Consider the following 12,088-nt stretch of genomic DNA (forward strand, 5'->3'; position numbering starts at 1 on the left):
ACACTGTACTTATATACAATATTAGCTACATGGCTGCTGGACAGCTTACAGTGATGAAAAACAGGTTAGTTATGTGTTGCCTGTGGACTTCAGAGAAAGGAATACCTCATCCACAAATGTTGGGGGACACTCTTCCTCTAGTCATGAGCTACCTATGTATTTGGGACTGCTTAACTTTTTCTCCGTGACCCATTTGCCCCAGGAATATCTCTATGATGTTCTAAACACACTGAATGCAGGTCCCCACTAGTGCAGGAAATCCATAGCTAGCACACCCTTGATAGATGGCCATCCAGTTCTACTGTTTCCTTTGCAAACACAGGCCTTCGACCTGGAAGTGGAGCAGGGATGAAATATTTCCAAGGAAAAATATCCAGCAGATAAAAGCTTAACCATTTCCTGCTCTTTGAGGACATTTTATATGAGAGAAGCAGGCATCAAGCTAACCATACAAGCCATTGCTATATGTCTGCTCTAAAACAATTATATTTTACTTATTTTGAACACAATTTATCATAGGGGATGAAACAAAAAGTATAAATAAATTTGTGTCATTTAGTGCACAATTACATATTCCTTTAAGTGTAATGTCCCCTCGCTATCCTTACCATCTATCTGTTAAATCTCCGTTCATCTCTATTTCTTCGGATTTTCTGGATTCAACTGAAAGGTTTTATAGAGACTAGAAATTTAATACTCCACTTAGTTTCCTGACTAGGCCAAGTTTTCATTAGGCTGCACTTCACTCGGAAATTTCTAGAAGCAGAGCTACACCATTTTCACTATTATGCTCATAGCATCAATATTAGAATATATTAAGGGATAACAGCTCATTTGAGAACAATCTGCTAGATTCCTTTCTGGTAGTCTAAAATGTTTATCTTTTAAAGTTTAAACATGAGAAATTAGAAACTGTTATTTCCACAGCTAAAAACTGTGGTGCTCTGAGCAAGACTACTTCTACCATTTGTTCGGAAGTTACAATATTTCCCTGCAATAAGCAGAATAAGTGAGAAGAGGGCAGAAGAAAAGGGAAATGAAAGACAAAGCACTGTTACCCTCCGCACATCTTTGCCAAATGTTTCACTGTAACTGGTTCCAAGGATTTCAAACTGGACGTAAGGGTTGGCTCCATCTTCTCTGAATTCCATGGCTCCTGTGAGTCCAGTGATATGACCCTAAGGAAAGAGTTTCAACAATTTTAAGAATAGAAAACAATCTAGTTGTCCAAAAACCCCTTTTATAAATATCTCAAAGTGATTTCCAAATGTGTGCAATTAAAAAGGAGAGTAAACTCATCTATTAAAAGCACCACAATAAGCTACAAACAAAATAGAACTATCTTCAAGGGAAAACAGAAAAACATTGGCAAAGACAATGGTCACATCGAGCTGCTAAGGACGCTTTAACCTGTACAAGTATTGCAAATAGAGCAAAAGTAGAAAATACTTGTTTTAGATTTAAATTGAAATTTTAAAAAGGCCTTGTGAAGACACAATGGCCAAAATCCTATTGGAATAAGTTACACTGCAGTTCCCCAACAATGTCATTAGAGGCAACCGTATAGTTATTGTTTTGGGAAACAACAATATTCCTGCCCCCTCCCCAGGCTCTAGGGGTCCCCAAGGGATCTTCTTCATCCTGGAGCAGGCTTTGGGTGTCATAAAAGGGGGGAATGACTTAACACTGGTAAACGATCACCGCTGGTCCCATTCCTGCTGCTGGGACCAGCAGTGGCAATTTTCTGCAAGGAAGCTTGCTTGCCCAACATATTCATTACATCAGCAAACTTGGTTTCCATTTGTTCAGCATTACCTTCTTAATACTTTCCAGCATAGATCGGCCTCCATTCCAAGGCTTGGTTGATTTTCTCATGCAATTCAAGCTTGCCATACTGTGCCACTTCCTGTCCTCCAACTTTCTGTGGAAGGCATTGGCCAGCATGAGCACACTGTCATAGAGATAGAGGCTGGAGACCTGCAAATGGGGACAAAAGTAGAATAATTTATACAAAAAGGAAAACTGTTGAAGGAGCACAAAATTCATGTCAGTGTATATCAGTGGATCAAAGAGATATCGATGGGTATTAAGAGATGCATATTAAAAGTCATTCTTTCAAGTCAATAAATACAAATGTCTTCTTTTGATGAAGTTTCACACGAGACACCAGCTGAAATCCTGTTGCACAGCTCCATCTACACAAAATGAACAATGTCATTAGCTGTGGCATATTGCCAGTGATTAATGGCTTCCTTTTGCAATTTCAGGATGTGCATGGTTCACATACAATATGACAAAGTCATCTGGACCTCAGCATTGCAAAAGGAAGCCTTCAATCAGTGGCAATCTGTTGCTGTTGATGATATCATATCATTCCTCTTGCCCATGTAGACTCTGTCCAACAGGGTTGCAGCCACTAAAATGCATGAAGAACTATCAGTATGGCAGAACACAAGCACTAAAGGCAGAAGAACCACATTCAACTCTATCTCTCTATATATATCTCTCTCCAGCTGAAAATCTCTTAGACACAGAACTTGGAAGTTACCTTTTTTTAAAAACTACAAATCCTAGAATCCCCCAGCAAAAATGATCACTATAGAATTCAGGTTATTGTAGTAAAAAAAAAAAAAAAGTAACTCTCCTAGCTGTGATCTTCAGAAGCTTGCCTTAATTTTTGAAGCTAGCTAGAGAAGACAGTAGAGGACTAGGTAAAGGTAAAGGTTCCCCTTGACAATTTGTCCAGTCGTGTCCGACTCTAGGGTGCGGTGCTCATCCCCGTCTCCAAGCCATAGAGCCAGCGTTTGTCTGAAGACAGTTTCCGTGGTCACATGGCCAGCCCGACTAGACATAGAATGCCATTACCTTCCCACCAAGGTGGTACCTATTTATCCTACTTGCATTTTTATATGCTTTCAAACTGCTAGGTTGGCAGGAGCCAGGGCAAGCGACGGGAGATCACTCCATCATGTGGATTCGAGCACGGATTTGCTCTTACGACTGCTGGTCTTTGACCTTGCAGCACAGAGGCTTCTGCAGGTTAACCTGCAGTGCCACCACGTCCCTAGTATAGGATTATGTAGGCCATTTATGGTGGCTTCATATGGTCATATACCTGAATGTAAGTACAGTGGTGCCTCGCTTAGCGATGTTAATCCGTTCCGGATTAACCCTCGCTCAGCGAATCCATTGCTAAGTGAAACAAAAAAGTCCATAGGAACGTATTAAAACTGATTTAATAAGTTCCTATGGACTTAAAACTCACCGTTGTGCGAGTTTCCTCCATTGCGGTGGCCATTTTGGATGCCTCGTTAGCGAGGCAAAACAGCGGTCGCCATTTTGTTTTAGCGGCGGCCATTTTGGAACCGCCGATCAGCTGTTCGCTATGCTTTGATCGCGTCCGCACGATCATCGCATAGCGAAAAAAGCCCATAGGGGCCATCGCTGAGCGAACGCTCCAGCGATGGCCTGGGACCCTTCGTTATGCGGTTTCATCGCATAGCGAAGCGTTTGCTATGCGAGGCACCACTGTACTTTTAAACATTATTGAAAAAACTGCGAAAAGAACAGGGAATAGAATACAACAGTGTGGAACTATTCATTTCTACTCCCATGGTCCATTCACTATTCCTCAACAACAACAACAACAATTCTATGCTGTCAAGTCTAGTCTGACTTATAACAACCATTTTCAGGGTTTTCCAGAGAGAAAGTACTCAGAAGTGGTTTTCCACTGCCTTCTTCTGGAAGCATCCCAGAACTGTGCATCTTGCTCAAGGCCACGCAGGTTGGCTCTTCTCTCAGGAGTCACAATGCAAAAGAAAACTCCCAGACTCTGGCTCTGCAGCCAGATATTTAAACCACTGAGCTATCCAGCCAGCTCTTCCAATACAGTTGCACACAAATTCAGATGTATTCTTCTGAATGATCACCTATCAAATACTATGGATAGGAAAATAAAAAAAATTACTTCTGTGGGAAACAATGGCTAAAATCTGGTGAAAGTCAAAACAGTTAATAGTACTCTCAAAGGCTTTCATAGCCAGGATCTGGTGGTTATTGTGGGTTTTTCGGGCTCTTTGGCTCTTTTCTGAAGATTGTTGTTCCTAACATTTCACCAGTCTCTGTGGCCGGCATCTTCAGAGGTCAGGAGTCATAACTCTGTCTGTGCTCTGGTGCAGTTTGTTTGGATAATTGAGTATTTATAGCTGTGGGATCAGCTTTTGTCCTTTTCAGGAGATGGGTGATTGCTGATCACCACAATCACCCATCTCCTGAAAAGGACAAAAGCTGATCCCACAGCTGAAGATACATCTCCCTCTGAAGATGCTGGCCACAAAGACTGGTGAAACATTGGGAACAACAACCTTCAGAACATAGACAAAAGTATTAGTAATACTTTCATATGTGGTGGGAATGTAAAAAAGTACAAAGATTCTGGAAACTAATTTTAAAGAACTAAATGATATGTGAGAAAAAGATATGGAATTTAATCCTGAGATTGCTTTGTTATCGATATTTGAGAATGTGGAATATGATAAAATGACTAAAGAATTTATTACTAATTTATTAACAGCAGTTAGATTAATAATATTTAGGCAATGGAAATCAAAATCTGAATTTTGAATGGGAGAATGGTGTAATGAAATCTGGAATATAGCTATAAATGATAAGCTAACTTGTAAATTAAAGGTTAAGAAAGGAGAGATTTAAAAAGGATAATTTTTAAAATATATGGGGCAGATTTTTGGAATATGTGTTAACAAGAGGAAAAGGGAAAGCTCCAAATCAAGAATCAATGCAGTTCTGGAGAAGGGGACAATAAAAAAAGAAGAATATAGATGGAGGAAGAAGAGGGTTATTGCAAGAGGTCCCGTCTATGGTGGTGGAGAACACAGTTAATTTGTTTTTTGGTTCCTGTATTTTATGTTTATGTTAAAATAAAATAAACTCTTTAAAAAAAGAACATGGCCAAAGAGCCCAAAAAACCCACAACAACCATCAGTTAATAGTATCATTGGTGGTATTCTGTGTTCTCACTGTTCATATCTAAAGATCTGCCGGCTACTGGTGCACAATCAGCATTCATTAGATAGGCCTGGTTTAGAGATGGGAGATGAATATAAAAACAGATCAGTTTTTCTGATGAATATAGCCAAATCGGCATATATTTGTCAATCCATATTTGTAAAATTATAAAACAGGATGAATATGGCTTGACGAATATCTCCTGTTTTATTCGTGGATCTGTTCATATTTGTCTATATTCGTTAATCCTTTGGGGGGCCTTTCTGAGCTTGCTGGTGCCAATTCAAAGCTCTGACCAATCAGGTCAGAGATCCTGGATTGGCATGTCCAGCAACCAATAGCGCTGCTGAAAGCTGTATCTACAGAAGCTTCATTTAAGCTTTTCCCGTTTCACCGTTCCCCACTTCTGTTCATGCTTTCTGGAGTGAGAACAGTTGCTGCTTGCTGGCTTGCTGGTGCTCTTGTGGTTTTGCTTTTGCGGCAGCAAAGCAAAGACTTATATTTTACTTTTTCATCATTATCATCATTCATCAATCATCATCAACTTTACTGGGAATTTGGGGAGGGATTTTAGGTAGCTTAGGCTACTTTGTCGGAAGGGCTTAATTTCATTTCAAATTCAAATCAATCAAACCTTTTTTTCTGGAGGCTTTTGTCTCTCTCTCTCTCTCTCTCTCTCTCTCTCTGTGTGTGTGTGTCCTCCAGTGTGTGGGGGGGAACTGTTGTTGTGTGACTGTGGAATCTCTTTTCCTTTATATTCAGTTTTCAAAAGTTCATTTTAGAGAGGCTTGTGTTTCTCAGGGAACTCAGGGAATTCGGCGGGTGGCTGGATCCATCATTCCTTTTTCTTCCAAAACTTCTCTCTCTCTCTCTCTCTCTCTCTCTCTCTGTATGTGTGTGTCTGACTCTCTCTCTCTCTCTCTCTCTCTCTCTCTCTCTCTCTCTCTCTCTGTGTGTGTGTGTGTGTGTGTGTGTGTGTGTCTGACTGAGACTTAGCTGGCAGGGCTTTTCTTTTTGGACATTTTTGGCTCCTCTGCTAAGTGGGTCAGGGGGATTTTCCTAATTACATTTTACTGAGAGGGGGGTTGTTTAGGCAGGCAGGTCATATTTTAGAATAAAATTTAAATTAAATAAAATTTATACACATTCTCTTACCCTCTATTAGTTTCCTTCCTCAATCTCCATTGCTTTATTTGTTTAGTTGGTTTGTTAGGCAGACAGTAGAAAATGAAGGGATTTCTTCCCCAGGGGCAATCCAAGGGGAAGAAGGCTGTGAAGCTATGCAGGCTAAGTAGCAACACTGTCATCACAACAACCACATGCACAACCACGCCTATGATAATCAGTGCCACTGTCCCTCCTTGGGACAAGCACGGAACCAAAGTTTCCAGAAGTGCCAAAAGAAATGCTGCTCCTCTTCCTAGAGGAATCTGAAGAGTTACTGGTTTCTGAAGATCCCCAGTAACGGCAGGGCAGGCTTCACAGCCTCCCCCCAACCCTGTCCCCAGAGTCATCTGTTCCCTCCTCCCAGACCAGCAGCACCCCGGGACACAGAGTTCTTCCCAGGCCAGCAGTCAGGGGCAGGCAGGGGGTCCTTGTTTGGGCAAACATGGCAGAGGGGCCATGAGGGATCATTTCACAGTGCTCAGCGATGACCCACAGCTGGCATGCTGCAATGCCTGCCTTGGGGTGGTCCGGAGGGGGTCAGACCCCACGCATCCATCATCCACTGCCCTCCACCAACATCTGGAGAGGCACCACCCAAGGCTCCTGTCCAGGGAAAGCAATGCATCCACACTGTCTGGGAGAGAGAAAAGAGCAGCTCCAGGGGAGGCAGAAGGGAGACAGGAGGAGGCGCCTCCTTTCAAAAGGGCAGCCACGGGGGTTTCTGGGGCTGAGAGCATGAGGCAGGCCACTCTCCACAAAGTGGCACCCATTGAGTCTGCCATGTCCCTCAGCCAGCAGTTGAAGGGCAAGGCCCCGCAGGCGGTCACTTGTCTTGTCACCAAGATGACCACCCTGCTCATACTTCTACTATCCATCGTGGAATCCCAAGCCTTCAGCCAGTTGCTGCATTCTTTTTGCCCCCTGGTATGACCTCACAGAGAACTCTCAGTTCTAGAGTGCTGCACTCGCTCTATGACTCTGTGAGGGACGTGGTCCGTGACCATTTTTCACAACTACAGGGACCACAAAGTTCACTTCACAGTGGACCTGTGTAGTGGAGGTCAGCATGGCTTCCTCTCACTCACAGCCCATTGGTGACAGCTAGAGGACTTGAGCCCTTGCCCTGTCTCCAGGCTACAGGTCCGTTCTGCTGCAGGCACAACACATGGAAGCTCAGGTGATGGGGAGGAACATCACCGATGAGTTCCTGTCTGTGCTGAAGGAGTGGGCACTGGAGATGGAGGGGACCCGTGGCCACATGGTCACAGATGCTGGGTGGAACATGTAGGCAGTATTGAACATTGTGGGCTTTGAGGGCATCATATGCACGATGCACAAATTACACCTTGTGGTACATGATGCCTTGGACCTGGGCAGCCATGTCAAGCCCGAGTGGGATGCAGGCACTTGAGAGATGTGGGCACTCCTGGAGCAATGCCACCCACTGGTGGGCCACTTCACCCGCAGCCTGAAAGCTGTCCACTGACTGAGTGAGAGGCAGGAGGAGTTGGGTCAGGAGACCCATGTTCTCCTGACAGACTTGCCCACCAGGGAGAACTCCACCTACACCATGGTGTCCCATCTGGTGGAGCAGAAGGCCATTTTGGAGGATATCATGACCTCCATGCCCATTCTGCCTGGGGGGAGAGAGGTGGGCATCAGTGCCACAGATTTGGTGGCCCTCTCCCAGATGGTGGAGATGCTCAATCCCTTCCCAGAAACCATGGACATCTTGTGCGGTTATACAGCAAGCCTGGGGCAGGTCATCCCCCTGATTCATGCCCTCGATTGGTCCCTGGAGACTACTGTGGGACCAGGATCTTCCCTCCTTCCACGGACCAGGGCTTTGGTGAAGAGGTTGCAGGCGGGGGTGCAGAAGCAACTTCATCCTGTCTACAGTGACAGAGCTTACCGCATGGCCTGCCTGTATGATCCTTGAATTAAGAGGGGCTTGGCAGCACGCACCTCAGACCTCAAGGAGTGGAGAACGGAGCTCTTCACTGAGGTCCAGAGGGCATTGGGGACACAACGCTTGCATGGGGCAATGGGAACATCAGACCACGAGGGACAGGGTGGTTGGTCCAAACCACAGGGAAGGACTTTACCTGGTGAAGGCTCCACTCACCACCAACATTACTCAAACTCTGTGGTGACCTTGGCAACTGCCTCAGAGGAAAGGCAGTCAGCTGAGAGATAATGGTGCGGGAATATCTGGCTGAGCCCCCTCAGCTCCACCAGTCAGATCCCCTCCATTACTGGCAGGAAACTGGTCATATGGCCAAAGTTGTCCAATGTGGCCATGGACCTCCTTTCCATCCCTCCCACCAGCATCCAGAGCGAGCGCATGTTTTCCCATCTCGGAGACATACTCCGACCATGCCCCTCGCATTTGGATCTTGCTGTGGAGGAGAGACTGTTGTTCATTAAGGTGAAACTTCCCTTGTTGGGCTTACCCTCACTGGACCCAAAGAGGTAGGATTCCAATAACAGTCTCTCCCTTAACACACCGCCTGCCTGCCTGCGCCTGCCCACCCTCCAGTCCTCTTGGGGGGAAAAAGACCTGCTTACTTGCCTGCCGGCCTGTAAACCTACCCCTCAGTCAGGACTTCAGCTGCCGATTCTCAGGCTAAGTTCCACCCAAGTTGTACCTGCCTGCCTGCCTGCTGGATCAAGTCAGACCAGCAGGCCAAGAACTGTTGAACTCCTGCCTGCTTGCCTGCCTGTCTGCTGGATCAAGTCAGACCAGCAGGCTAAGACTGTTGAACTCCTGCCTGCTGAATCAAGTCAGACCAGCAGGCCAAGAACTTTTAAACTCCTGCCTGCCTGCCTGCCTGCCTGCCTGCCTGCCTGCCTGCCTGCCTGCCTGCCTGCCTGCCTGCCTGCCTGCCTGCCTGCCTGCCTGCTGGGTGATGTAGTCCTGGCGGGCTGTTTGTTCCAACTTCTGCCTCCCTGCGTGCCTGCTGGATGCCTGTCCCAGCACCCCCAAATGTGACAAGAGGGCCAGACAACCCGCTTGGTGCACCAAGACCCTGTCCTGGCACCCCTGAATGGGTCAAGAGGGCCAGACAACCTTCTTGGTGCACCAAGACCCTGTCCTGGCACCCCTGAATGGGTCAAGAGGGCCAGACAACCTTCTTGGTGCACCCAGAGCCTGTCCTGGCACCCCCAGATGTAACTGGAGCACCAGCCAACCCTCTCTTGACACATGCAAACCCTGTCCCCATCCCCAAACATGGCAAGAGGGCCAGCCAGGCCTCTTGGCAGTTGGCACACCCAAAGCCGGTCCTGGCATCCTGAATGTGCCAAGAGGGCCAGCCTGTCTCAGCCCCCCAAACCTCAGAGGGCTATCTTTATCATATCTGGGCAGTCTCAGTAGCAAAGTTGCAATCCCGAGCTTTCTAGTTCTAAAGGAGCATCTTTGTCACCCCATCGCCTGGCTTCAGATTGCAGAGCTGATCTCTTTTTGACAGCCTGTTTTCGTGCTGCCAACTTCCTCAGTGCCCAATAGGGCAGCAGACGCCACTTTGCTGCTGCCAAATACCTCAGTGCCCGATGGGGCCAAAAGAGCCTGTTTTCCTGGTGCCAACTGCCTCAGTGCCCGACAAAGCCAAAAAGCCTGCAGTGCTGCCAAATACCTCCTTGCCTCCATTCCTCCTGAGGGCAATCTCTACTTCACTTGCAACTGTAATGTTGTGCTGAACTGAAGATAAACTTGATGCCTCATGCATGCCTCTGCCAAAGGGACCTCTCATTCTGCTGTGGCTAAATATAACTCCCTCAGTGCCTTCGGCTTCTGTGCCCTGTGGTAAACTCTCCTGGGGAACTCAATTTGTGGGTAAATAACTTGGAGTTTCAATATCCAATCTTCACCATATTTGGCAGGCGTTTTGGGGAAAGACATCGGAAGCGCCGTTGTGATTCTGGAGTCTCTAAATACCTGAAGGGAGCTTTCCTGGGGTGTCCTCTTTGTGACTATATAACCCGGTGGTCCATGCTCCAATGTTCACCATTCAGGAGTTGTAGAAAAGCGTCTGAGGAAGCTTCCCTGCAAACTTGGTGTCTCTAGGTCATGTGGGGGGAGTATTATAGCCGTTTAATGTGCAGACAAATCAACGGATCGATTCATCAATCCATCAAAGAATATTCGTATATTTGTATTCATTAATTCATTAACCCTGATGAATAAAGGATCAAAGGAATCACCATTATTTTGGTTCATCCCCATCTCTAGCCTGGTTCTCTCTTTTCCTTCTGCCCCAGCAAGAGTTCAATGCAAGATAATCTTTATTTTGTTAAGCTGCAGGCAAAGCACCAATATGAACTTGCAAATGTGCTGCTTTCTTTAGCCTGCTAGCTTAACAAGTCTCCCAGCAAGACGATGCAGGGTTTTGCATCAAAGCTTATCTCAATAGTCTAAATCAAAATCAAAATGTGGCCTGGTGCTCCATATTGCAAACAGTTATTTAAATACTTGTAAATATATCAAAAGAATCTGGAAATGCACTTCAGTATTTCTATACAAGTTATATCTGGGGCTGAAGCTCCTGTTCTCCCTATCTAGTTATTCTATAAGCCTGAAGTTAACATATTACAACTAAATTGAAGCAGACAGCTCTGAAAGACTCAGCAGAATTTGGCAACAAAGCTGCAAGAAGAGCCAAAACTGAAGCTTGAGGGATCATCAATGTCATCATCACCATCAATGCATTTCTATCAAGGTTTTGTATTAATTGCACCAAAAGTGGCTCACAATAGATCAAATAATAAATAAAGCTAATGAAACAGTTTATGCTGGTGGCTCTTAATGTTGCCTCCTCATGTCTGCTTTCAAAGAAAATAATCATATCAGAATATTTTTAATGCACTGGAAAGATTGAAGCGAGACAGTCCACAACAGGGAACTGCTCACTTGTGAACAGATTTTTCTTAATGCCGGAGTAATAAGCAATATGGTTTTCTTATGTCAGGCTCAACCTATCCATGAAGCAGGAAGAACAGTCCACTTGGCAAAGTGAATCAAGGAGGGCATCACATCCTGCCACTGCTGTCACATCCCTTCCGCCTTCCCAGTGCATGAGATTGAGGCATCAAGGCATATGCCATGGGATCAGTGTCTGGACATCTAGCTGCTTCATATCTGAGTCTGAGAGCCTGCCATGCTCAAAAGTTTCACTCTGAGCGAGGCAGTGTGACTTCTAGGGGCCACATCTGTGTATCAAGTTTCCTTTCTAGATATCAGAGCTGGCCAACTTTGGTGAGTCCCGAGGCTAATTTAATGCCCTTGAGCTCCTCTGGAGGCCACAAAGATCACAAAAAACGTATTGGGGGGGACTTTTTTAAGCTGGGGGCTACCTGCACATTGCTTGCCTCTGCTTTATGTGAAAAGCTTGAGGGCTGAATTCTGGTTTCTAGCAGCCATTTTTCCTGTAGGCAGTATATTCTTTCTCTCCAAATATTTATTGAGCTGCTGAAAATGAATTCCTTCTTTATGTGCAATGTACTGTGCCTTTTCAAGAATTCTTCCTGGGCAGCTTATGCCATGCAGGAAGATGGATATATCTTCCTCTACAAACTGCAGTTTGAGGCCACAGCTTTCTGACTTGATATTTTCCTTACCTTCTGCAGTCATTAGTCTGCTCCTGCACACTCCTGTCACTCAAAACCAATAATATATTACCTTCATTTAAAATATAACTTCCGTATTCCCTATAGGGCAAAATAAACATCTCTCCCACATAAGATGGTGGCGGTGATGAATTGAGGATTGAAAAAACACTAATTTTCTCATTCTTATTGATTTAGGCTATCTCAGCTGTAGCCAAGAAGTACCAGACCCGTGCTACCTATCCCCTGCTGATGTAAGTCGAGCGGCATTAATCACAGCGGTAAGTTG

At 45.4% G+C, this 12,088-nt stretch overlaps 1 protein-coding gene across 15 annotated transcripts in view; it reads right to left on the reverse strand.

Moving 5' to 3' along the window:
• GRID1 (glutamate ionotropic receptor delta type subunit 1) overlaps positions 1-12,088 on the reverse strand; it is a 911,822-nt gene that overhangs the window by 151,455 nt on the left and 748,279 nt on the right. For 12 of the 15 annotated variants that reach the window (XM_072995117.2, XM_072995121.2, XM_072995119.2 and 9 more), the window contains exons 7-8: positions 1,816-1,977; positions 1,059-1,178 (exon numbers count right to left, since the gene is read on the reverse strand). In XM_072995117.2, the coding sequence (XP_072851218.1) occupies positions 1,059-1,178; positions 1,816-1,977 (282 nt within the window). The remainder of the gene's footprint in view (positions 1-1,058; positions 1,179-1,815; positions 1,978-12,088) is intronic. The other 3 variants (XM_078390967.1, XM_078390962.1, XM_078390964.1) reach the window with 1 other exon arrangement.

The sequence above is a fragment of the Pogona vitticeps genome, chromosome 3 (assembly GCF_051106095.1).
Source record: "Pogona vitticeps strain Pit_001003342236 chromosome 3, PviZW2.1, whole genome shotgun sequence".
Lineage (NCBI taxonomy): Eukaryota > Metazoa > Chordata > Lepidosauria > Squamata > Agamidae > Pogona > Pogona vitticeps.